At 36.2% G+C, this 27,449-nt stretch overlaps 2 protein-coding genes across 7 annotated transcripts in view; both read right to left on the bottom strand.

The window, feature by feature from the left end:
- The window catches only part of LOC121726834 (V-type proton ATPase 116 kDa subunit a1), a 35,017-nt gene extending 14,697 nt beyond the window's left edge, over positions 1 to 20,320 (bottom strand). For 2 of the 5 annotated variants that reach the window (XM_042114399.1, XM_042114403.1), the window contains exons 1-3: positions 19,755 to 19,850; positions 5,522 to 5,667; positions 2,622 to 2,798 (exon numbers count right to left, since the gene is read on the bottom strand). In XM_042114399.1, the coding sequence (XP_041970333.1) occupies positions 2,622 to 2,798; positions 5,522 to 5,638 (294 nt within the window). In that variant the 5' untranslated portion in view covers positions 5,639 to 5,667; positions 19,755 to 19,850. Of the gene's footprint in view, positions 1 to 2,621; positions 2,799 to 5,521; positions 5,668 to 8,370; positions 8,384 to 19,754; positions 19,851 to 20,231 lie in introns of those variants that run through there. The other 3 variants (XM_042114401.1, XM_042114400.1, XM_042114402.1) reach the window with 3 other exon arrangements.
- On the bottom strand, positions 323 to 27,188 carry LOC121726836 (thiamin pyrophosphokinase 1). Of its 2 annotated transcripts, XM_042114405.1 has the most exons (8): positions 27,031 to 27,188; positions 26,428 to 26,557; positions 26,078 to 26,244; positions 25,442 to 25,528; positions 24,801 to 25,080; positions 23,865 to 24,004; positions 10,559 to 10,563; positions 323 to 337 (listed from the first exon to the last, which is right to left on the bottom strand). In XM_042114405.1, the coding sequence occupies exons 1-6, from the start codon at positions 27,055 to 27,057 to the stop codon at positions 23,868 to 23,870; spliced, it is 828 nt and encodes a 275-aa protein (XP_041970339.1). In that variant the 5' UTR covers positions 27,058 to 27,188; the 3' UTR covers positions 323 to 337; positions 10,559 to 10,563; positions 23,865 to 23,867. The 2 variants fall into 2 exon arrangements, with proteins under 2 accessions (XP_041970339.1, XP_041970338.1); XM_042114404.1 differs by lacking the exons at positions 323 to 337; positions 10,559 to 10,563 and having other exon boundaries at positions 23,732 to 24,004.
- Between the last annotated feature and the right edge of the window lie 261 nt (positions 27,189 to 27,449).

Raw genomic sequence — 27,449 nt, 5'->3', positions numbered from 1 at the left:
AAATTTTTAAAGTTTCGCTCTGACGTCATCATCGGCGGCCAATTGACCTCTGCAGTATGTTTTAAATTTCCTTTCAATCTTATTTATAATGGCTGGTTCGTCAAATGCAAGTTCTCATTATGTGAAAGCCGATACGAGAAGCTTACCAAAAGTTCGAAACGTAATGTTGGTCGAATTTATTGCTAATTTAACGCCATTGAAGGTCAAACAAAGGTTAAACATAGTAACTAATGGGTATTTTTTTTCGTTTATATACAGAAAAACGATCACTGACCTTATTCCTCGAAATGTTTTTGTAACGAACAAAATCAAAATAAAATGGAAAATGGATATTGACGTACAGGAGCTACTGATACGCTTTGGTTACGTGCATACGTTAGGTTGACACCTGATTGACGGCGAGGCGAAAGGCGATACGGTGACGATCCCTTTCCGAGTTGATATGTGTGCTGTGACCCTACCGCCTCGTATTGTGTTGTCGAGCGTCACAGCAACGGATCTATGCGGCATACAATGCGTTTGTCCAACGACGCAACGCACCGAAGAAATGCCTGATTCAATCGTGACTCATGACTAATTATTGCGCTATTGGCGATTCGTACTAAGTCCATAAAACTTTGTGACTACAGTCATTGCGTTAAGAGGGCAGTAAACTATGCAAACGTGCACCAGAGTTACTGTAAATACAGGTGTTATATTGGTCGATTTCCACATTTGCGCATGATTCATAATTTAATGAGAATAGAACATAACATCTTAACTCAAGGTAGTAATTATTATTGGACGCTGTTAAGCTTTAGGGGGCAAACGAGCAAACGGGTCACCTGATGGAAAGCAACTTCCGTCGCCCATGGACACTCGCAGCATCAGAAGAGCTGCAAGTGTGTTGCCGGCCTTTTAAGAGGGAATAGGGTAATAGGGGAGGGTAAGGAAGGGAAGGGAATAGGGTAGGTTAGGGAAGGGAATAGGGTAGGGGATTGGGCCTCCGGTAAACTCACTCACTCGGCGAAACACCGCGCAAGCGCTGTTTCACGCCGGTTTTCTGTGAAAACAAGATTTCTCCGGTCGAGTCGACCCATTCGTGCCGAAGCATGGCTCTCCCACGTATAAATTACGTAATCAAAGTAGTATACAAATTTGTGAATCATTACACAAAAAATTACGAAAGTATTGAGTTATGAATGCAGTCATGTTCATTAGATCATTTAGTAACAACACTGCATTCATAACAAAAAATTGTTTGTGGATTAAAACACAAATGCTTAACAGCGACCATTTAAGGGTGTTAATTTTTTATGGTGCACATTGCATTAGAATGTATCAACTCATACATAATATTATACATGACTAGCTGTTGCCCGCGACTTCGTCCGCGTGGACTTCAGTTTATAGCGCGCGATGTCAACAAAATTGGTGTCAAAAGGTTTTATAAAAAAAACCCTGGTACCCCAAATCAAAACAGCTGTGCAGTGTGCACATAATATTTCATTTTTTTAAATTAAACTTTATATTTTATGCCAAATTTTAAAGCTTATTTAGCCCCCCTAATTACACAACTTTACCCATAAACTATTTATCATTGATAGGTTTAAGGTTACGTCACTGTATATAATATAAAGTACTGGCTTATTAAATAACGTAAAAAAGAAAGAACAATCGAAAAAAAAACGAAAAAACAAATATATGATGATACCACCTCTTATAGAAAGATGTTGGGCAAGCGACCAAGCGTTAGCGCAATGTAAGAGACGCACGGCGCCATCTAGTATGAATTTTTGGAACTAACTTAATTTGAACAAATTTTCGTATTTTCACCCCCTTACAACCCTTTTTCCAGTAAAAAAAGTAGCCTTTGTCCTTTCTCAGGCTTTAGACTATCTGTATACAAAATTTCATTACAATCGGTTCGGTAGCTTTGGCGTGAAAGCGAGACAGACAGACAGACAGAGATACTTTCGCATGTATAATATTAGTATAGAGTATAGATTATACGAAGATAGTTAATAGCTAAATGTCAATGATCAAATTGCCATGTTGGCAAAAAAAAATAGTTTTATTTGGTTCATAATAATATTGTTATCCATATCCAGTGATTTCATCGTTTCAATATTCTGCAGTATTCTGATTCCTGGCACTAATTATTAGAGCTTTGTGTCTTTTTACTTTTCAATTATTATTTTTTTAACTTTTATATTTTAATCGCGTGAACCCATCGTCCAGGAACTGCTCGACTTTCGCAACGTGGTTAAAAGATTGAAAAGAAACCACTTATTTAACTCATTAGAGTATGAAGCACTGGCTTCAGATCATCTTAAACGCAATTCAATCATTCAAAACATCTAATCATTTATCATAGTCTGGAGACTGATTGTAGATCGAATACAAGGGAAAAAAATTAACGTTTATAGCTATAGACTAGATGAGCCCGCAACTCCATTGCGCCAAAATTACTTTATCGCGCGGGAACCGTACATTTTTTCGGGATAAAAAGTATCCTGAGATGTGCTTTACCGGGACTCAAAGTGTCTCCATACCGAATTTCAGCAAAAGCAGCTTAGCGGTGTGGGTGTGAAGAGGTAACAGACAGACAGACTATTCACATTTATATTAGTATGGATTACCTCAAGGTCGATAATCTCCCTGGGGTTGGGCGCTCGGGGCATGTCTTTGACGGCGGGCACGTGGACCTTGTCCTTGTGAACTTCGGCCTCGATGTAGCGAAGCTTGCGCTCCATCTCGTCGCAGCGGCGGACCTCATTCACGAATTTCCGCTGGAACGCGTTCACGTCCGGATTTAACTGAAAAATAATAGAAGAATATTAGTAATATCACTCACTCGGTAAGAAAACACTCTTAAGAGGCCCGGTACCATCGAAATTCTCACACATACGTAATACCAAAATCATTTTTTCATACGAAAATATTTAACATGTTTGAGTTATTAATTACCTAGGTTCCAACGTAAAAATTTACTACTAAATATTTAAACACTTAAAAAATATGTTTTAGTGTTTAAAATTTAATTTGTAGTAAATTTTTACGCAGGAACCTAGGTAATTACTATTTTAAGCTAAAAAATAACTCAATCATGCTAAATATTTTCGTATGAGAAAATGATTTTGGTATTAGGTACGTATATGTTAGAATTTCGATGGCACCCGGCCCCTTAACGCTGGACCAGGGCGGCCTTGGATAGAAACGACATTCGCGATTCGAGGCTTAGGAATTGGGCTCCTAAAGGAGGCCTTGGGCGGGTACTACAAGGTGCATAGAAATGCTCACTAAGTTATAGGTTTTATTTTAAGACAAGGGGGGGCGATGTTAGACTATTCCGCTTCGACGCGCGACGCACAGGATTCAATTCAATTCAATTTCTTTATTTGAGGATGAAATGAGACTTGAGAGCCTCGATCATTGGCTATAGGACTGGTTCAATAATAATTAGTAAATGATAGTAATTCAATTTTAGGTTGATATAATATACTTACCTAAGTTTTACGTAATCGCTTGAAAGGTTTTTGTAATCGTCTCAAAATTATTTCGAACGATTGATCCATAAAACAACTACTAGGTAAGTACTTCTATTTAATGTCTAATGTCTTTAAGTAATTATTATTACTGATTGAATTCATTCATTAATTCATTGAGTAACGCTTACTCATAAGGAAAATAAAGACTAATTTAACTAGGTCAAGTGGTTCTATCACGTACTTACTTGAGGCAGCTATTGTTTGAATCGCAGAAATTATCGCAAATCGCAAACTAATCGTTTCTGAGTTCAATCACTTATTGCCATAACTAATGCTTAGTTAAATGTCCACACAGCGCTATTCAAACAGTATGTTTATGCTAATAGAAACTATTAGGGCCTTATCACACTGGCGATTAGCGAGCGATTTGAAAGCGACGCGACTGCGCAGCGCACACGTCGCGATAACGGCGTTTTGGACACTCAGCAGCAAAATGGATTCTGAAGTCACTCCCTAGACGAGTCTACTATATATAATAATAATCTGTGTAGACGAATGTGCAAAATGGCGTCCACGCCACACCGCGACGACGCTGCGCAGTCGCGACGTGCACGCCGCGCAATCGCGGCGTGTGCGCTGCGCAGTCGCGTCGCTTTCAAATCGCTCGCTAATCACCAGTGTGATAAGGCACTAAATAAAAGGTACCACTAAAGGTACACGTAACAAAATACCATAAAAATAAATGTAATTATGAAGCCATTATGAAACATTATAATCCTCCTTAATACTTATTGTTACGCGTTAATCTGTGTTAGGCATTCATGAATTTCTTCACGTAAAAGTTCGACAACCAAAAACCGATTTTATAGTGCGGGCATGACACGACGATCATTGAGGAATCCCGTCTTCCCAGGGCCAACCGGTCGTTAACTAAATTGCTCCCGACTCCGATCCACGGAATGTGATCGCTGATGACACGTGTACAGGGCGTTCAAAGTTGTTTTATCTCCGACAGGAACCTTATGCCAATGACATAAGCATCACAGGAACTCCGAAACAACTATAGACTCATTACGACATAGCCCGAGGTCATATTTTGTACCTATTCGGTAAAGTTTTAAACGCAAAGAAAGATTTGGTAAGATTTTGGAACGTTCAATATATTAGCCTTTGAAATTCCTTAGAAGTTCTTTATTATAATTATTATTATAATTAGATTTAATTACATTTTATTTTGAATTTTGATACATTCTCTGCATGAATAACGAAGACAGAAGCAATAAAGGCCCCGGCCCCCGGGGGGTCTGGATCATAAATAATAACTGCATGTCCGGCAATCGTAGAAGTTAACCTTCGCGGCATGTTCTTGATCACCGAATTACGACTTGTTCACCTTTCTTAGCCTTGTTTTGCGTACCGCCGAGTTTTGATGTAGCCAGAGAAAATAAAATAGCCATAAAAATAATGTACTCAGGTATTTATTATACAAGGTGTAACAAGAATAAGTGATAATACTTTAGGGTGTGTACGTGTTCCTTGTAGAGAGTTCACTGTAAAAGTAGCAGCGCTGAAAGACCAAATTTTTTTTTCACTTTTGTATGGGGAAACTCGAGACGTTACAGTTACAAAAGTGAAAAAAAGTTTTCGTCTTTCAGCGCTGCTGCTTTCACAGTGAACTCTCTACAAGGAACATGTACACACCTAAAGTATTATCACTTATTTTTGTTACACACTGTAGGTACTGAAATAATAATGTGACTCGATCCAGTTCCATTTTGAAATTGAAATAAATACAAATGTGGAAATCGCCTTATTTATCATTCGGCACATGCATCATCTGCTAAAATGTGAGTTACAATTTACAAACAATATCTATCTACTTAATTGATTATTAATTAAGTAAATATATTAAAATTATTGGAATTTGTAGCCATTCAGTGCAACATAGTCTGAACTGGATCGAGAAGTTCATTCGTGTCAATAGTTTTAAAAATGTTAGGTTGCTGGCCACGGCATCAGACCTTCAGGCTGGACGATGACCAAGTACTTACATCTCTAAACTGCACGGTTCCCGCTTCACCGAGCTCGGAGACCGAGGTGTAGGCGGCCTCGGGCTGGATGAAGAGCTGGCACAAGGCCATCTCCTCGCTCCGGAACATAGCCCCCATGATGAAGGTTTATTGTGTCCCGGACTCTTCTGAAAACAAAAGTTTCATTGATGTGCCATCGAGGATATTGATCCCCAGGCAGTTGACAGACCAACGTCATTTGGTCGGATCATGTCAATTCAATATTCATTGTGATCTGTCGGCTGGGTTTGACGTAACACGACCAAACTACGTAGTATCCCCCTTTTGCCTAGGAATCAACTCTGATAGTACATCTAGTGGTCGATGCCTACGTAACGATGCCTATAGGTCCTACAGTATACCCTAGGTATACGACAAATACTATCGGTAGGTACTCTTGATGTTGGTCAAAGATACGTTATTTTCTACTTCTTTTTGATTAAGAAATAACTAATAGCGTTTTCGGCATCTGCACTGCCCCGGGGCAGGGTGGGCCGACAGGATAAGGAAACATCCGAAGTTTAAATAAAGAACATAAAGTACGTATTTCATAGTACTAGTGCAATACGTAGTTTATGTTCTTAATTTAAATTTCGGCTGTTTCCGTATTCTGTCGGCCCACCCTGCCCCGGGGCAGTTCAGATGCCGAAAACGATATATTATGTAAGTACATAATAATATGAGATTTGTCTAGCTTTAATTATGCGACTTAAAAGACTGCCACGGTTAGTATGGCCACTACAGAAAGGATTTCTCCTGACGGAAGAAGGAATAAAGTGACGAATAAAAAAAAAATAATAAAAAAAAATTGTTTTATTTCTGAATAAATTTGAATCAAATATTTTCAGAATGTTGAACTACATGTTGCCTACCACCGGTTCGGGAACTAACCCGGCGAGAAGAACCGGCGTAAGAAACTCGCACGGGGCCACTTTTTAGGGTTCCGTACCTCAAAAGGAAAAAACGGAACCCTTAGAGGATCACTTTGTTGTCCGTCTGTCCGTCCGTCCGTCTGTCAAGACCCTTTTTCTCAGGAACGCGTGGAGGTATGAAGCTGAAATTTATATCAATTACTCAGGTTTACTGTCCCTTGAAGCTGTGAAAAAATCAAACTTCTAAGCCAACGCAATCAAAAGATACAGCCGTTTATGCCGCAAATTTTCGACACTTGCAAGGGAATCAAAACCTACAGGGTGCTTCCCGTGAACTCAGAATCTTGAAATTTGGTACGAAGCAACGTCTTATAGCATAGATAAAGGAAAAATTACGAAAACCATAAATTTTTAGTTACATCACATAATATATTTTTTTTAATAATTTTAAACTTACTACCCATTTCCTCATAAACGCGTAGAGGTATTAAATTGAAATTCATACCAAATACTCAGGTCTATAATACCTTTAAGCTGTAACAAAATCAAACTTCTATGTCAACGCAATCAAAAGAAACAGCAATTTAAGCTGCATATTTTGAAACTCGCAAGTACTCGCAAGGGAATCAAAACCTAAAGGGTACTTCCAGTCGACCTAGAATCTTGAAATTTGGCATGAAGCAACGTTTTATAGCACACATAAAGGAAAAATTCCGAAAACCTTAAATTTTTAGTTACATTACAAAATATATATTTTTTAATAAATATAAACTTATTACTTTTTTCCTCATGAACGCGTAGAGCTATTACTTAAACGATAAAGAGATATTTGTCTTAAATTTATGCTCCTCCATCTTTCCCCATTGTAATGTTATGAATTTCATTTTGCAATAAAAATACCATAGTTATGACTCGATTGTCGTAATGAACGAACTTTGTAAACCTTGCAGGTTTGTACGGAACCCTCGGTGCGCGAGTCCGACTCGCACTTGGCCGGTTTTTAGTAAAAAAGTGGAAAATTTGTCTTTTAAAAAAATAAAATGATAAAGTAATTCTGTTAGTTCCTGAAATCTGTCAGTGTTTGTATTAAATATTCCATCGCATTTGGACTGTGGACGCATCGCATCTGGGCTGCTAATCATTAGTAAATCGACCTTTGATTTTATTGCTCGTTAGTGATCCCAAAGCACGTGGACAAATCTGTCTAGTCATGCAAAGTTTTCAACTCTAATTTTGTAAAATTAAAGTTAAGATATTATAACCTTGGCCAGTACTACGTTAGACAACAATGAGTAGCCATAACTTAACTCATAAGTCACACGTAGCCGTAGCTTAAAGGTATAATTTGTTGAGACCACAACGATGCATGTATCTAATAATTATTATTGAGACACGATTTGTGGACTGTGACGCAACTCGCAAGTCGACCAATACAATGGAAAAGTATCTAGAACTAGAATCTAAACTTAGAAAATGTTCCAAAGACAATAAATATATATTTGGCCATAGTTTAAAGTTTTTTTTGTTGTTAACTTGTAACAAATGAACTGAAACATGTAGTCTATAATAATATTATATTATTATGTTGATGTGCTTTGTAATGTGAGAAAAACGTTTTCTGTAAATATTTTTCGAGAGCTCATTTGAATTTGTATAGACATTAGACACTAGACAGCTCTACTGCCTACTTTGTATTCTTTTAGTGACAGACAATTTGAGCTTTGACTGAGTTTAAACAACCGTAGTAAAAGAATGCATACTAATTATCATTACTAATGGAGGCTGCTTTCTGTACACGTCCATAATAGTAGGGGAGGGGAAGGTGCTATTTGTAAAGTCACTCGAACGTCACCTACCTAGTAGGTGTTTTACATTAGGTAAAACTAATAAAAAAAAATAAGAGCGTTTTTATTTTAGCGGTGGGTTCAGAAACTGCAGCCATTTTAAAGTTTTGAAAAATAAAATATATTCAGAAAATTGCTTATTTAGGTAAATTATAATTATATTTTAGACAATGAGGACTAAATCATTTAGTTTAGTGCAAAATAAAATATCTGCGAAGCTTATTTAGGAAAATATGAAGCTTATTTTTTTATATTTTAAAATATCCCTACAGGCTTACCTAACTTTTGAATCGTCAGTGCTTTATAAGGAAGCTTCTTTGGGGTATACTAAACATACCCTATTCTTAATCTGACAGATCCGATGACGTTTCAATATTAAAAAAAAAAATTTTAAACCACCACGCAAGAATTCTGATATTTTCTATACCATGATAAATAGACGCATGTCGGAAGCCTATACAAGCTTAATCTGACGCGCTCGAGCTTGTCCCGAAATCCCCTCTTCCCCTCCCTAACTAGGTATAACGTGAAGTAATTATTACCACTTTAGTAATAATTATAGTTTACTCTTAACACTAAAAAATGTAAAAGAAAATATTCTCCAACGAGATTCTAAATTGTATTTACTAGTGTAGCCTTAGGACTTATGCGACGTATTTTTTAAAGATCAATCAAATCATACTAATAGTAAGAAACATTCAGGGCCTGTTTCACCACTTCCTGATCAGTGACGAATTGGCTATCCACCAATAAACTTGACAGATCAAGTATGGAGAATCTGTTATAAAAGTTGTAAGTAGCCAATTCGGAACTTTATCAGAAAGCGGTGAAACAGGCCCTAAAACGTTACTGTTTGCATCCCAAATGATATAAGGTTCTAACTTCAAAATAATTAGGTAATTTATTTAAAAAACCCAGTTTTTTTGCTGATATTTACCTGGGGAGAGTCCCAATTAAAAACTAAGAAATTAGTCAAAACATTTTATATGCATGTAAACTTTAAATAGATTAGAACTTGTGCAACATGAATAGTGAACAGCTGTGCAAACATAGAAATATTCACTGTTTACTCAGTTTAAAACTGTGGACACAAGTAAAGGATAAGCAAACACAGAAACTAGAACAAATTGTTTACCACATTTTCAATCCTTTTTAGGAATAATCTAATATCTAAGAATAACACAGAAGGTTCACTTGTTTGGAATACACGTTTTGGAACACATATTGGCGTGGGAAAAAAGCCTAAACGTAGTTTTTTAGGGCTCCGTACCGTACCCAAAGGGTAAAAACGGGACCCTATTACTGATACTTCGATGTCTGTCCGTCAGTCTGTCCGTACTCCGTCTGTCTGTCTATCTGTCTCCAGGCTGTATCTCAAGAGCAGCTATAGCTAGACTTCTGAAATTTTAGCAGATTGTGTATTTCTGTTGCCGCTATAAGAACAAATTGTAAAAGCAAAATAAGATAAAATATATTGAAGGGTGACTCCCATACAAGAAACGTTATTTTTTTGGTATTTTTTGCTCGTAATCAATTACACCCACAGTTTTAACACGAACTGTCCTCTTCCTCATTTCTGATACTAAACGATTGGAAAGCAAGGGACGGGCGAACAGTAAACAGACAGAAGACGGAGATATAACGAACCTATAGCCTATTATAGACCAGTGCTTTTCAATTATAAGTATTTACTATTTCCTTTTGTTACTTTATCTTTATTGTTTTTTTTTACTGAAATATGTAGTTCTCTCGACCTCTTGCGATTCACGGGCGGGATTCCATGGGGTCGCGATCCACAGGTTGAAATACACTGCTATAGACTATAGCGGTTCCGTTTAAAGAAATAAACTACGGAACTCTAAAGACGACATTATTGAATTAACCTATATTGATGGCGAAAAAAAGTTGTTATTACTCGGTTAGTTAATGCATCTGCCTACTGATGCGGTAACAGCTCTGGCTCAAGGTCCCGGCTTTTTGCCGTCAACTTAGCGGTGCGTGTAGTTATCAATTGTTAAGTCACCACAACACGGAAACACGACAAATAGGAAATTATCTAATTTGAAAATGTTTTAAGACACACCTATAGCTGACTCATAGTTTTTTGTAAAAAACAAGAAATAGGAATTTGAGTGTTACCGTTTACTTACAAACGAGCTAATAACATACAAAATGTTAAATTTTTAACCGACTTCTTATTTAAAAGTGATTGTATTATTTGATGAATAATTAATTGACAGGAAAATGCAACTCGCAGGAAAAACAAACGTTGAATACATACCTAGATCTAGGTATACTCTGAGTGTTCATGAAACTTGCTAAATTCTCTTACACAAACAAGCAAAATTTAGTTTTGAAACAAAACAGGTCTTAGTAAATACTAAATATAAATAAATTGTAGCTATTTCAGGTTCGTAGCGATGTTATATCCATCTACAGACTGTTCCGATCTAGATATAGCCCAAAATTTATGTGAACAGTCTAAATGCTAAGAGCTTTATTTTTAGCTGAGAGACAGAGAAGACTTATTTTGATGGTAATGGCAATATAAAGAGAAAAATATTATCCCTTACAATTTTCGGTGCATCAAAGTAAGTTTTTACCAAGGATTTAAACCCTTAAAACATTTCATGGCGTGCGACCCGACCGTACCTACCCATTTCGGCTTTCACAATTGACGATGGTAATGAATGTCATAAATCATTATGACCACTGATACCTAAATCTAGGTAGTGTCTGCACTGATTACTGAGACTCCTAATCCATACTAATGTTATAAATGCGAAAGTGTGTCTGTCTGTCTGTCTGTTACCTCTTCACGCCTTAACCGCTGAACCGATTTTGCTGAAATTTGGCATGGAGATACTTATAGTCCCGGGAAAGGACATAGGATACTTTTTATCCGGGAAAAATGTACGGTTCCCGCACGATAACCGGGTTTTGGCGCAACGGAGTTGCGGGCGTCATCTAGTGATAAATAAAAAGATGCGATGTTATCAACACAAACAATATTTTAATTGCACATATCGTTAGTACTACGGCCATCATCGGTTCTTAATTAGTAATTACTAATTACAGACAAAATATAGAGTAAAGGTTACAACTGTCCTTTGGAATAAGTATATAAACTATAAACTGTAAGGTCTAAGGTCATCTTAGCAGATCAACATTAATATATTCGCAGCTGTATGTAAAAATAGTAATCACTGCTTAACGCTGAACTGGCTGTGACCTTGAGATCATTTATGTTAATTATTAAACGAACAAAAACGACATTATCATAGCTTGTTCACTTCTGCTGTACGGGTATTATAATTATTATTTACGGAAACTTTAGTGATTTTATATTGTAAGAACCGATACAAACTAAATTTTACTGGGATGAACGGTGTATTCGATATGTACAATTTGTTTTTTTATGCTAGGTTAATATTATAATTTATATTGAATTTAATACAAATAATAACATTATTGTTACCAAATTTATAGAAAAAATAATCGGCCAAGTGCGAGTCGGACTCGCGCACGAAGGGTTCCGTAACGTTATAAAACAAAAATAGGCCAAAAATTGTGTTTTTTGTATGGGATTTTTTATTTTTACCGACTTCCAAAAAGGAGGAGGTTATACGTTCGGCTGTATATATCTTTTTTTTTTGTATGTTCAACGATAACTCAGCCATTTGTGATCCGATTTTCAAAATTCTTTTTGTGTTGTATAGGGTTTAACTCGAATTTGGTACCATGTTCACAAAAATTTGTATGGAAACATATATAGTGATTTCAATTTTTTCTGAAGCATTCGAGGTAAAAAGTAAGATTTCGCACCAGGTTATACCCTGGATCCGAAGGTACCCAACAGAACTTTTGAATCCTTATAGATACAGGTTCGGGGATTTCGGCGTTGTTTAAACAACTAAAGGCATAAGCCAACACATCAATTTATTTGATCATCATCATCAAAATCATAATTATGCCATGGGTCATCACATTACCCAATTATTGATGCTTTTCGTGATATTTTGCATCGAAGCAGATGTTTTTGATGATTCAAAAACATCTGCTTCGATGTTTGTGGACCGATTTTCAAAATTGTTGTGTTGTTGTATAGGATATAATCTTGATTTTGTATAATAATTACGAAAGTGGTGAGCTGATGATGGGATCTATGAACAATCGAGGGAAATCCTTGAAATTTATCAAAATACTCATAGTGGTTAAAATGTTGTTTCTAGTAACTTAAACATATTATGTTACGAATAAGAGAAAGTTCATACGAAGGTGTCTCTTGGTCCAAAGGCACTGAACAGAACTCGTGAACCTTTAAAGATAAAAGTTTTTATCTTTAAAGGTAAATCCCTGCTTAAAACAATAAATAAAAAAAAAGGGTTTGTTACTGCGCTGTCAAATGTCGAGTAATTATTCTCCTAATGTGATAACTGGTAAAATCCTTTACGTACAAGTCACAGCACAACAGCCGCAATAAGGTCATAATCAGATTATATCCGGTTGATAATTTCACTTCCGTTCAATACGGTGAACGGTCCCTAAATGAATTCGTCACAGTACATAGGTAAAGGCCCCTCTTCACGTTGGGACATAATGAACAACTATGATTGCTACCATGATTGTGATTTGTGAAGATAGTAGATTAATTATAGCATATACCATCGATCGTAATTGCTAGAATGGGTCCATCATAGCATTCATGGCCAACGTGGAGACGCCGCATAGTATTGTATACTAGTAGCAGTATATTTTTTTTTTTTTTTTTTTTTTTTTAAAATTGGGGCCGTCTATAGACTGTTCGTCCATATCCTTTTTTTGTTATTTTATTATTTAGATTTTTCGCACCAAGGATAATTGAAATTAGCAGTATATTCAGAGTTATTATAGTATCTCTGACGAAAGTTTTGCGAAAGAGAATAAGGATCGTTTTTATCGAAAATGCGATGGATGTTAATAGCTGTAAACGAATTGTATCATCGAGGAAATTGATTCCTATGCAGTTGACAGACCAACGTCATTTGGTCGATTATGTCAATTCAATGTTTATTGTCGAAGTTTATTGTGATCTGCTGGCTGGGTTTGACGTAACGCGCCCCAACTAGGTAGGTCTCCCATCTGCCTAGGAATCAACTTCTTTGATAGTACAAGCGTAACGCAACCGTTTCCTAAAACCGTTCTCAACCTTTATGGTTAGCTTTAGTGAGTACAGAAAACATAGCTAGCTGTATAGTAACTACATAGTGCACTGATGGTAATGCCGAACTGGTATTTGACGTTTTATGATCAATAAGTAATGATTTTATACTACTTTGTCTTAAATTAAAAAACGTTTGCTGATATTTAAAATATAATCTAACGACAGGATATTAAAGTTTAAATATTGGACATTAAATTGTTGTTCAAATAATACTCACTATGTACGCTATCCTTACGTGTCGGCCTGTTAAGGTGATCAAGATTATTCGAGGTGACGTACTTACCTACATGTGTAAGTAAGAATACTTATATATTTACGATCTTATTACTTGTATGTAACAATTACTAACAACTTATTTCGGTAAGAAGCGCAGTCTGTGCTATGAGGGAACCATGAGCACAGACTGCGCTTAGTTTAGGCGACTGACATTTTTGAAAAACATTGTATATTATTTGTGACGATAAAGCTTTTTTTTTTGTATTAACTATTGGTTTTGGGATACGTTCGCAAATACGCATTAGAAAATCATCGATGAAGTTGTCCTAAATGATTGCAAGGGCTAGTTCTTGTGCTAGCTGCTAGACACTGTACGGCTCGGATGTTTGTTGCTTTCAAAAACAATGACAACTAAACGTATTCCGATAAAGTTAAGTTTAGTAGAGAGCAGATTAGCCCTTAGACTCTGGATTAAAAGCAAGGGTACGTATATCGCAGCAAAATAAATGATTCTCTCGGGATACTTTCTTGCTCGTACGAGGTTGCACGCAACATCGAGTCTCCAACGTTATTCGACAAAATTATCCTTCCAAATGAGAACACCTCGTTGCATGAGCCTAATAATATTACAAATTCAAATGAATCGATAATCATGGGTGCAAAAAGTATGTCGAATGCATACCCACTTATGACTGGTTGGCCTTGCATTTAAATATTTAAAGTCGTTATAGTGGAATGGTCTATATTTTTATCGTAACAGGCAAATTATTGATAATATCGCGCTCTATGATCTATAATTTTCCACTTTAATACCACTTGAGTGGAGAAGATAGGTACGTGGGCACTTACAAAATATATTGACATGCTATTTGCCTTTGGTCATCTAGAGGACACAATTATGTTTTGATTGGGTCTAGCAATTCTTCGTTGCCATAGATTTAAGTCTATGAGCGCGGTTGGGCTTACTTTTCGAAAATGTAATGTTCGAAGATATTATATCATTATTAAGGTAAAATAACTATAGGTCCATAATGTGCAAAATAACATTTTGGCGAGTATATCAATTATACCTCAGAGTCTGAGGCTCAGACTAAGGTATGTCCTTATTACATTTCCGTTTTAGCCTGTGCACAGGTTGCGTAACGTAAATTTAGCGCGAAATTATTTTTAGCTACAATTTAGCATGAGTGATGAGCTGCAGTTCAATTAACGCCACACAAAATATTTGACTAACTTCAGTTAGTCTAAACTAAGAAATAGTCCGAAAAGCAACATGACTACTTTAGATAAAATACAAACCGAATCTTGGTCCTTCGAATTTTATAGTTGATTTTTTTTGTTCTTGATGAATTAAAAATTATATTGTATCAGATCTGAGATCACAGAGACATAAGGATATGTTCCTTATGTCTCTGTGATCTCAGATCTGATACATTAGGTAGGTACAAAAATAAATTTCACGAATCGCTAAAATGCTAGATATTAATAATTAATATCTAGCATTTTAGCGATTCGTGAAATTTTAGTAAGTAAATATAATGTTATATTTAAATTATTTAAAAAGTTACATATATATTAATACATGAACAATCTCTAGTGACTAGGTAATAAATTATAAACAAAAAAATTTTTGAAAAAAAAGCTTTTATACTCTAAAATGAAGAAAAAAATTTTCCTCCTTAAAATGTTTAACTACTTATAACCTCAATATATTATACAATTTGCATGATAATAAAAGCTTGTCGCGCGATTTGTGAATAAACTAGTAAGTACCAATTTAACTAGGAGTAAATTGATATTATATTTTCTGCGTGACTAAAAAATTAAATTTCACTTAACAAAAGTGACCGAACTCAACTGGGCATTTTCTAAAACCAGGCTGGATTTGACCTGACATTTAAACATGACATGACGCGACACGACACAACATGACACGACACGACACGACACAACATGACACGACACGACACGACACGACACTACACGACACGACACGACACGACACGACACGACACGACACGACACGACACGACACGACACGACACGACACGACACGACACGACACGTCACGTCATGTTACAATACGACACGATACGCCACGAGATGACACGACACGTCACTACACATCATGACACGACACGACACGACACGATACGACATGACACGACACGACACGACACGGCGCGGCACGGCACGGCACGGCACGGCACGACACGGCACGACACGACACGACACGACACGACACGACTATAGTTGCAAAACTTCTGAAAAATTCCGAATAATTCCGGAATACTTCTGGGAAAGTTTCTTTAAATTTGAATTATTCAAAATGAATTTAATAAAAAAAATGATATGAATTTTTATTTATGCTGAAAAATCGTATTTTGCATCAATCATCGATCGCCGCCGCGCATAGAGCGTCGCCCGCCGACCGCTATCACCGCTTCGCACGCGCCGACTGCCACGGCGAAATATTCGACGGAAACATTCGATTGCGGGGTACGAATCTTTCCGCGGGGTGAGGGAAAACTTCTCCGGGGAGCATCTCCCTTCCGCACCGCTGTCGCCTGCTCGTACGGGCGAGCCAGTCGTGCGAGCGGGCGACGGCGGCGCGGAAGGGAGATGCTCCCCGGAGAAGTTTTCCCTCACCCCGCGGAAAGATTCGTACCCCGCAATCGAATGTTTCCGTCGAATATTTCGCCGGAATAATTCAATGGAAATATACGTGTTTGTTTGTGGTTTGTGGTGGTTGAGTGAATTATTTGTTCAGTGGCATATTACGTACTTAAGTAAAATACTAGCTATTTGACCGAGCTTTGCTCGGTATTCGATAAAACACGAATAAAATGACATTTTCTAAAAATGATTCCTAGCTAGATCGATTTATCGCCCCCGAAACCCCCTATATACTAAATTTCATGAAAATCGTTGGAGCCGATTCCGAGATTCCAATTATATATTTATATATATACAAGAATTGCTCGTTTAAAGATATTAGATAAATTGTTTATCCATCCCTACTTCTAGGTTTAATCTTATAAATGCGAAAGTGCGTCTGTTTGCCTGTCTGTCTGTTACCTCTTCACGCTCGAACCGCTGAACCGATTTTGCTGAAAATTGACATGGAAATACTTTGAGTTCCGAGAAAGGACATAGGATAGTTTTTATCCCGGAAAAATGTACGGTTCCCGCGCGATTTGGCGCAACGGAGTTGCGGGCGTCATCTAGTTTTATTATAAATTAGTAATGGCCAATGGGATTGATTAATCTATACTTACCTACTTATTACTTACTTATATCAATACTATCGATACTAATATATCCTATTGTAAGTAAATCAGAATAAAAACCATAAAAAATAAACGAACTCATATGATTAGGTATTATCAAAGAAAAGTTACCAGCCGCTATTTATCGCTAGTAATGATAATAAGCCAAAAAAGCCGTTTCTCGCCGCTTGGCTAATAATGTTAGTAACCGGCATCACATATTCTTAGATACACAACTAAAGATAAATAGTTTACAACTTCCAAGCGCAATTTTCCTCGTTTTTTTTGACAGTTGAAATATTCCCAAAGTTTCGGAATATTTCGGAATACTTCCGAAATATTCGACGGGAATAATTCGGAATCTTTCCCGCCAGCATCTATAGACACGACACGACACGACACAACACGACACGTCACGTCACGACACGTCACGTCACGTCACAACACCACACGACACGACATTACATTCGTTTCGGAGTTACTCTCAATGAGCCCTTTCATTTGATACCCATATTGCAGAAGTGCATTAACAATAACTATTCCCGTGTCTTTGATGAGCCGCCATGTTGGATATAGAATGAAATTACATTCGTTTTCGAGTTACTCTTAAAAAGCCCTTTCATTTAATATCCATATTGTAGGAATGCATAGAAAATAATTATTTCGTCATCTTGGATGGTCGGCCATATTGGATTTAGAGTGATGTCACATACCATATCGTGCATGGTCATCCAAACTAAACGCGTATGCAAAATTTCAGCTCAATTAAATATATCTACTTCAAAATTGAGTTCCAAGATTCCACCGTAACATACATACTTACATACATACAGAGCAAGTTAAATAAAACCTTTTAAAAGTAACTAAATATCAGAAGAGAAAATATTTTACAAAGTTTATTTTATCTTAGGTTTCAGAGGAGTTAGAGTGGACTGTAGAGACTATTGCGAAGGCCAATTGCCAGTAGCAATTCATTCTCAGATAATGGTTATAGTTAGGGCTCCACGGTAACTAAACTTGATAGTTGATACAGCTCCGATAAATGTTATCAGTTGAAATAAGATCAACACGCAATGTCAGATAAGAAGACGAATGGGCAGTTGGCATATTTTAAGATGGCGAATATTAATATTTCACTATTCTACGTCTTTCCCGGGACTTAAAGTACCTAATTAACGGAGGCCCAACCCCTTACCCTATTCCCTTCCCTTCCCTTCTCTCCCCTATTACCCTATTCCCTCTTAAAGGGCCGGCAACGCACTTGCAGCTCTTCTGATGCTGCGAGTGTCCATGGACGACGGAAGTTGCTTTCCATCAGGTGACCCGTTTGCTCGTTTGCCCCCTTATTTCGTAAAAAAAAAGTTGACCACATTTTAATGATTTCCTTTAGCAGTTCAAGCAGTTAAGGGGCAAGACACAGACACGTTCGTATTTATAATTTTACAAGTCTTGTGCATAAAATGGGTCTAATACAGCCTTTCCCAAAGTAGGCGATAACGCCACCTTGGGAGCGCAGAAGGTCTGAAGCGGGGCGGTGAAAAAAAACGGGACCTAGAAAAAAATGGGGGCGTTGTGTTGCGTTAAGCCTGAGGGGTGATTTATTTCATATGGATGCACCTCCATAGTGGGTATCGCACACACAATCAATTTTCAATTGATATGCGGCCGCCGGCTGCCGCTTGGGGATTGATGGGTTGAATTGAAATATATAAATACCTAATTTGTTCTCAAAGTGGGCAGTAGACAAAATAAGTTTGGGAACCCTTGGTCTAATAGTTCAATCAAATTCTGAAGAATTGCTTTCCTTTAATGTTTGTCTTAATTTTATCATTATTAGTCTTCTATCAAGGAGAAGAGCTGAAGTCTGATGATGACAAACCTGAGTGTAGACTTCCCATTTCCGTGTCATGTGATAGAGGAAAACCATAGGAAAACTATAAGGTCGGAAGTCGGAACGCCAAACTCATAAGATATCATGATCGCAATATAAACTAAGTTTCCATTAAAATTGCCTGGAGGGCAAATTCCGATTTTATGGAATGAAAATACGTACTAGTTTGATACCTATTAAGTATAATATTTAACATACGGGTGTTAAGCAATTCATGGATTACCGGGGTACATTTTATGACGATGTTTAGATCTCAAAATTCATAGAATTTAATGTCAGTATTCATATTATTATCTATTTATTAGGAATTATGCCAGAGCAAATTTATGGGACCCTATGGTGTAATAAGTGTTTAAAATTATTTTGTTTTAAAACAATGAATTATGTTATTGTAACGCATGCCAAAACATCTTGTCCATAATTAGTAATAAAGTACTAATTACTTATCTATCCCCACTATTAGACTACGCGATCGTTGTTAAATTAAGGGATTCCAATCTGAGACGAATATACGTAAGAGTTATTTTGGGTGTAATTTTGCTCTAGTTAAAAACAAATGCAAGAAATTATTTTCATGTCTACATTTTTTAGTTAATTCTAAGAACTTTATTTCAAAACAAATTCTCTCACGTGAAAATATTAAAATGCATATAAATTACCATATAAATAAACATTACTTAATTAAAATAAAAAAATATTAAGTGTAGTTAATAACAATTCAAATATCTTAATGTGATAAAAGTAACGAAGAAAGTATGCGGCTGGCGTGTGCATTAGGTATTTTATTACATAGTTGTTATAACTCAAACAAAACTTCTCAATTAAATATATTCATAATAGACATTTAAAGCTAATAAAAATGTTATTATTCAAATACTATTACGTAAATTTTTATTTTACTGCTTTAAAATCGTACGTACCAATGATATTGTTGTAAACAAAGCGAGGTAACACACGTATAGCGCGGGGTGCGCGCGAGAGCAAACTGACTATAACTTTATGTTGGCACTACGTTGTTCGTGCCTTTACTACATGTGACTCCGACATATGTGCGAATGTAATAACGCAGTCGTGATCATTCAATTCACACTTACTACATACTTCGTAAGAAATTCTTTATTGTCTTATGATAGTGAAGCAGATATAAAATTATTAGGTTTAAGCGTAAATGTTTAAAAAATATTATGTTGCACACGCTGTGGAAAAATAATTTAGGAATTATTCGTAAAGAGTGACAGTTTTAAATTCAAGTTCAGAGCTGACTTTATGACCTCATAAAATTACACTGTAGTAATCTAACCATTAATAAACCTCGTAGAAATAAACACCATTATGTGAATTATACCTTGTAGCCCTAAAATTAAAAAAAAATATGGGCACAGAAAAAAATAACTTACGAAATAATGCTCTTGAGTTAATCAAGAACCTCACCGACTGGTATCGTCCGTTGTTTGCACTTGAAACATCAGCTGATGGGATGAGAGCTATCTCGTGATCGCGCGGTTGGCAGCACTGCGACCGCGCAGCCTCCGCGGCCTCGGTGCGATCGCATACATTATCGTTGACATAACAAGTCTCTGATTGATGTAGATATTATAGAGCTATTATAATAAAGCACTACGAATTGTCTTGAACTATTTGTGTAGTTAGCTATTTTACTACTACGTTGTGTTATTTGCAAGCCAGTTATAACCATAGAATCAGCATTTATGCGATAATGCAACGATTCATAAAATAATAGCATTAGAGCAATTGATAGCAATTAATAAAGCTAGCACTAGCGAGTAGCGACATCTATTAAGTGCGTTTGGTACTACTAATATACAGGGTGTAACAAAAATAAGTGATAATACTTTAGGGTGTGTATGTGTTCCTTGTAGAAAGTTCACTGTGAAAGTAGCAGCGCTGAAAGACCAAAATTTTTTTTTCACTTTTGTATGGGGAAACTCGTGACGCTCTGGCCTTTGCCCATACAAAAGTGAAAAAATATTTCGTCTTTTAGAGCTGCTACTTTCACAGTGAACTCTCTACAAGGAACACGTACATACCCTAAAGTATTATCACTTATTTTTGTTACACACTGTATATTCTGTGGCTGCGTACAAATTTTACTTGCAGCTTTAGTAAATACTCTACGAAACTATAAATCTACAATACGCTATACTGACTACTGTTACTACTACAGAAACAAACTACACTAAAAACCTGCATTTCCCAGAATTCAAACCATCCACAAGCTCTATACTTCATATTATTTTAATTTAGTTATATTTCATCCAAATTCATCGATTAAGGAAAATGTTGTAAGATGGAATAGTTGAACTGGATCTCTTAATTAATATCAAGTAAATATAAGAAATGAAAAATTAATACAATAAAAACATTTATTTAAGTAATTTGTGACAAGAAACAACCTCGTACTTTAAGTACAGTAACATTATTTTGAGCTTCAAGCTAATATTATAAAACTTCTAACTACAACTAATATATTATATACACTGGCTGCAATTGCATATTGTTAGGAAATCTATTAAATACAACATTTCTAAGGCACCTTAGCGTAATTGTATAAAACAGCCATTTATGTAAAAAAAATAAGTAGGTATTAAGTATGCCACAGGTCACAGCCCACAGCTGTTCTCCATATCTATGTAAGTACCTATTTTGCCATTATTTTGTCCAGACGGTATGCAATTGCACCCAGATTTTTAACTACGATAGCTACAATGGTTTTCTAAACAGTTCAGTCCTGGTTAATATTCATTAAATATCCCAACACATTTAAAATAAATATATGATAAATAACTAACATTACTTATATATTTAAATACGATTCATTCATTGAAAAAAATATAAGCTTTAATGCTTTACACAAATAACAGACTAATATACTATCTAATTATTTAATTAAGTCACTGTGATGTAACTTTTTCAGTCAAATGTATGTAAATGTAATTATCTAGTAAGTAAAAAATATTATTGGCAGTCAATTTAGTTCTGGAATATGTCCTCAAAGAAGTGATTGCACTAGACGTAGGGCTACAACTGAATGGGAAACATAGGTTGATAAGGTATGCCGACGACCTGGCATTACTGGGTGAAACTCGAGGAAGTGGCCAGCGCGGCCGAAGTCTTAGAAAACGAAGCCCTTAAGGTAGGCCTAAGTATAAACCGCGAGAAAACAGAATACCTCCACATTAAACGCTATAAAACACGCGCACAACACGAGAAGACCTGAATGTGTGAGGGACTTCTTATAAAGGGAAGGACAAATTTAAATAATTAGGCTGCACCATTACCGACACCAACACGAGACAGGAGGAAATAAACACCCGCATCCAAAACACCTTACGATGCAGCGCGGCACTTCATGGAGTGTTAGCGTCCAATCTCCTAAGTAGAAAAAGTAAGATCGCCATTTACAAGTCTGCAATAAGTAAGTAAGTAATAAATGTAAGGATAAATGCGAGACCTGGACGCTCACACTCGATGAAGAGAATAAACTACTGGTAGCCGAAAGAAAAATCCTCCGCAAGATCTTGGGCCCGATGAAGACAGAAGACGGAGGAACTAGAATCCGAACCAACGTCGAAGTGGAAGAACTCATGGCTGAGCCCAATATTATTGGCGTAACAAAAGCCCGGCGACTCCGATGGCTCGGTAATGTTGCAAGAATGGGAGAGGATCGTGCCACTAAAATGGCGTTTCTTGGGCGTCCGATCGGGCGACGACCTGTCGGCCGTCCACGGTACCGGTGGTTAGATGTCGTGGAGTCGGACCTGCGCGATCTTCAAGTCACAGAGTGACAAGAAACTGCTCAAGACCGCGACAACTCGTGTCGGAGACCAAGATCCACTTTGGGTCGCTGAGCCATCGTCGTAAGTAAGTATTACGTCAAGCTTATGTGAAGATCGATTTTCAGGTGCAATAAAAATAGGCTGAAAAAGTTATAGAGATTATATTATAACTTATAAGAGCACGACGGCACGATATTGTACTATTGTAGATATTGACATCCTGCCGTCGCGTTCCTTATAACTTCATACTAACGAATTGTCTAATTTTATAATGTGATAAATTATCTATAAAAAGAGGCTCTTACAGCTTACTGTTATGCTCCGATGCTGTATTATAAGTTGAGGACATAAGCTTACTAAAAAGTTTGTTGTCTGTTACTTACTAATTAACTACAATCACATCTGTAAAATTAATTATTTATTACCAGAGAAACTGATTTATAAGCTGATGGTGGATCTAAATAATACAGGGTGCAATTAAACCTTCCGGCCAAATTTCGATATGTAACATATTATATTGATCCTTGTTAAAAATAAAAATATACGTATTTTTTCTTTTATAACTCAGTACTAAAATGTTGAGAAACATCTTCCGAAAGTCTTCCTAAAAAACACTAAAGTTAATGGACACTACGCGTCGCCGGCGGGTGACTCCCGCGTCCCCCCAGGCGCCACCCCCGCTCTGCCCACCGCCGCGAAGTGACCGTTCTGCAACGATTTTGAGTGGGATAAAATGTTATTGTAAAATAATTAACACCCTATTTTTTGTTTAAATGGACTCTCCTTTTCTTACATCTTTAAACAAGCAATTCTTGTGTATATATATATATATATATATATATATATATATATATATATATATATATATATATATATATATATATAATTGGAATCTCGGAATCGGCTCCAACGCTTTTCATGAAATTTAGTATATAGGGGGTTTCGGGGGCGATAAATCGATCTAGCTAGGAATAATTTTTAGAAAATGTCATTTTATTCGTGTTTTATCGAATACCGCGATCGCGAGCAAAACTCGGTCAAATAGCTAGTGATACCTAAGCCCTAAAAAAAATTTGGCTAGTAGGTTTAATTGCATCCTGTATAGTTGGATTGTGTGGAACCTAACATATCATTACCAACATCAATCAATTTGACGTAGGACAATCAAATAACCCCATGCCTACAAAGCAATTTCTATGTTGGTACTTAAAATATCTAACTTATCATAACTTTTAGTTATGAAGCAAAGTCAATTTCAACAGGTACTTTAACAGTCCACATCAGAGTGTTACTACAGTTGATTGTCACTTGCTCACTGCCGTCAAATGTGTTGGATGTGCTTATAAGTTCACCAAACTTTAATTTCCCGTTGTCTGAAAATTCAAATACTAATTATTAATATAAATAATGTAAGACTACTGTTTATAATTGCCTAAACAGAGTTTAAGCTTTTAGTTAATCTATACTAATATTATAAATGCGAAAGTATCTCAGTCTGTCTGTCTGTCTCGCTTTCACGCCAAAACTAACGAACCGATTGTAATGAAATTTTGTACACAGATAGTCTAAAGCCTGAGAAAGGACATAGGCTACTTTTTAACTGGAAAAAAGGGTTGCAAGGGGGTGAAAATGCGTAAATTTGTTCAAATTAAGTTAGTTCCAAAAATTCATAATAGATGGCGCCGTGCCGTAGGAGACGGCACGGTGCCATCTATTATGAATTTTTTTCATTATGAATTCGCGCTGACGCTTACTCAAACGTCTTTCTATATGAGGTGGTATCATCTTACATTCGATTTTCGATTTTTTCGATTGTTATATGTATTTTACGTTATTAAATAACTCAGTACTTTATCTATGCAGTGATGTAACCTTAAACCTATCAATGATAAATAGTTTATGTGTAAAGTTGTGTAATTGGGGGGCTAAATATACTTTAAAATTTGGCATAAATAAAGTTTAATTTAAAAAAATGAAATAAGTTATGTGCACATTGCACAGCTGTTTTTGGGTGTTTTGATTTAAGGGGTATCAGGGTTTTTTTATAAAACCTTTTGACACCAATTTTGTTGACATCGCGCGCTATAAACTGAAGTCCACGCGGACGAAGTCGCGGGCAACAGCTAGTTCCTTTTATAATTTAAATCTTTCTATAGCTGGAACTCTTACCTAAATTCCACATCAGCCCAGTTGTAGTTACACTCCTACATTCTTCTCCAACTGGTATCAATGAGCATATTGGTTTCCTTTGCTCTAAGATATCTTTTGGTATGTCAACAACATGATATCCTGGTAGGAGCAGCCATGCCAAAAAATTTTCACACAGCAAGTATACTTTTGTTCTATCACTGAATATTTTCTTCTCTTTCACAAGAAACAAGGTCTGTATGTTCCCTAATATTTGGTCTATTCTTCCTGAGTTTTGTGTGATTGTTAACACATAGTCCAACTGCAACAAACAATAAACAAGGTAAGTAAATAAATAATAAAAAAGTAAAGGTCTGGAATAGTGAAACAAGAATTTAGTACAACAAATAATATTAACCCATCAAGCCCCATAAGCTCACCGGTAAGCAACACAATAGAATAACAATAGATTTCCAAGAATCCACGAGCGAAAGATTAAGCCCAGACGCGCACTAGCGGCCAGGCCGGCCATCGAAAGTATGGTGTGGCCGCTTGTCAGCGTGAGGCTAGGTGTGAGGTGCGCGTGGTCTAAGGCGGTTTCATACTAAGGTCTATCTCGATGGCCGCCGCGGCTTGGCCGCTAGTACGCGCCCGGGCTAATAAACACAATAAATTATACATACCTCAATATTATGTTGTTGACTGTAAGTGTTCAGTTCCATTAAAGCTTTTGTAAAGTCTGTGTCACATTGATCTGGTGTATTGATTATCTGAAACATAAATTATAATTGATAGATGTTTCGCGCGGCTTTGCCCGCGTAATTTAGGAATTTCACGAAACCGTACATTTTTCCGCAAAAAATAGCCTATGTTCCTTCACATGGTCTATTCTTCATGTGTGCCAAATAACATAAAAATTGCTACAGTAATTCTTAAGATTATAAGCAATTTCAAATAATTTCCCCCGTTTTTTCCACATTTTCCTCTATTTCTTCCTTCCTGGATAAATGGGCTATCTAACACTGAAATAATTTTTCAAATCGGACCAGTAGTTCCTGAGATTTGCGAGTCAAACAAACAAACTCTTTTGCTTTATAATATTAGTATAGAATAAATATAGATTATTAATCTATGAAATTAAATTCCTTGGCCAAATTAAGATAGATTTATGTTGTAAATCTAGCTTCTTATTTGTGGTAAATATTTTTGTAGCATTATATTTCAACTGTCATTGGCCTACCGCACATTTCACACAAAATCAAAAGTTTGTGTTGTGTAGATGTATATATATAATAAAATATTATGTTCTGTTAAGTCACCTTACTTCCTTCATTTGTGTACTTTGCTAGGACCTCATCTGTAATGGAATCAAAGTCTCCTGTCACCAAATCGGGCTTCTTCACACTCTTTTGGACTTCCAAAGGGAGACTGTTTAAATATTTATCCCATCTCACTGTCCCACCATCTACTGTTATTCTTACGAATGCTAAAGTCAATATAAAAATGTTAAGTATGCCAATAAACTATGTAATAAAACAAATAAATAGAAAGTATATTTGAAACTGAGTAACTATTTTGTTTATTTCATACAATGGACATAAAAATGAGTCTAGGCAATAGGGTAAGTTGAATAATCTGAATCTTAACTTTTCTCATTCAAATAACTCACCATTATTCCAAAGTTTGATCATAAAATCTGGTTTTAATAGTATTGACCTATTTAACACTACTATGGCATATTTCTTGGAGGTATCTATATGTCCTTGATAAATATTACTAATATTCCATTTTCTTGCATCCTGTCAATAAAATATAATTTTCCTATAAAGATATAATGTTGCTTGCTTGTCTTCAAAATTACTATACATAGTAACATGGTCTCTCCTATAGGTATCTGTGATAGAGGAGACCACAGGAAAATGTCAACGAAGGCTACTTTTAACCTATCAACTCAAGCGGCACCCGGGTGCCGCATAACAATAGAAAATCTACTGTGTCTGGGATTCCCATGATCGAGGTACTCCCCTCAACTCCCAAGCGGTCTGATCGGGCCGCGCCATTTGTACTGCGATATGTGATGTTCTTCTTCTCTTGAACCCCTATATACAATTAAATAACCTCTGAATGAATATATTATGTATAATTTACAAAGCATCTTTAATTAACAAAGCATCCTGAGACGAGACTTGTAGGAATTTAAAAAATTCTAACACATTAATTATTACTTATGCTTACTGCTAACATATTATAATATTATAAACTTTTTTATTACCTTTTCCGATTTGACGTTCATCGTCATTTCTAATATGTACAATTTAGACTTCAAAGATTATTTCGTGTAGATAGATAGAAGTAGTTAAGTTTTTATAGTAATTATACACCGAAAGCTGAAATCACATCATTTTTGTAAATAGTAAATACACTAAACTGAAAAGAAAACGATCACAAATTATGAAAACCAGAACAGAAAACTTGTTTTCAAACTTCACAGACCACTTGTTTTGACTTTTTATTTTTTTTATTCTTTTTTTTTTTATTGTATTTTGGCAAAGACACCGAGGGTGTACTTTGCCACTTAAATCTCCATCGTATCAAGATCGTATTCGTAATACCGCATTTATACATTCGCATTTCGCACGAATAGCGAGGCGAATCACGAGGCGAACGATGAATACGAATGTGTAAACTATT

Source organism: Aricia agestis, chromosome 5 (assembly GCF_905147365.1).
Source record: "Aricia agestis chromosome 5, ilAriAges1.1, whole genome shotgun sequence".
Classification (NCBI taxonomy): domain Eukaryota; kingdom Metazoa; phylum Arthropoda; class Insecta; order Lepidoptera; family Lycaenidae; genus Aricia; species Aricia agestis.
Note: the sequence above shows the minus strand (reverse complement) of the source record. Positions and strands in the feature narration are given on the sequence as shown.

Excerpts from the sequence above, each read along its gene's own strand:
- LOC121726836 (XM_042114405.1), bottom strand. The coding sequence starts at position 27,057 with ATGACGATGAACGTCAAATCGGAAAAG. Across the intron at positions 25,081-25,441 it reads GTCAACAACATAATATTGAG|TTGGACTATGTGTTAACAAT; the intron begins GTATGTATAATT and ends TGTTTGTTGCAG. Across the intron at positions 24,005-24,800 it reads TGGGCTGATGTGGAATTTAG|ACAACGGGAAATTAAAGTTT; the intron begins GTAAGAGTTCCA and ends TTGAATTTTCAG.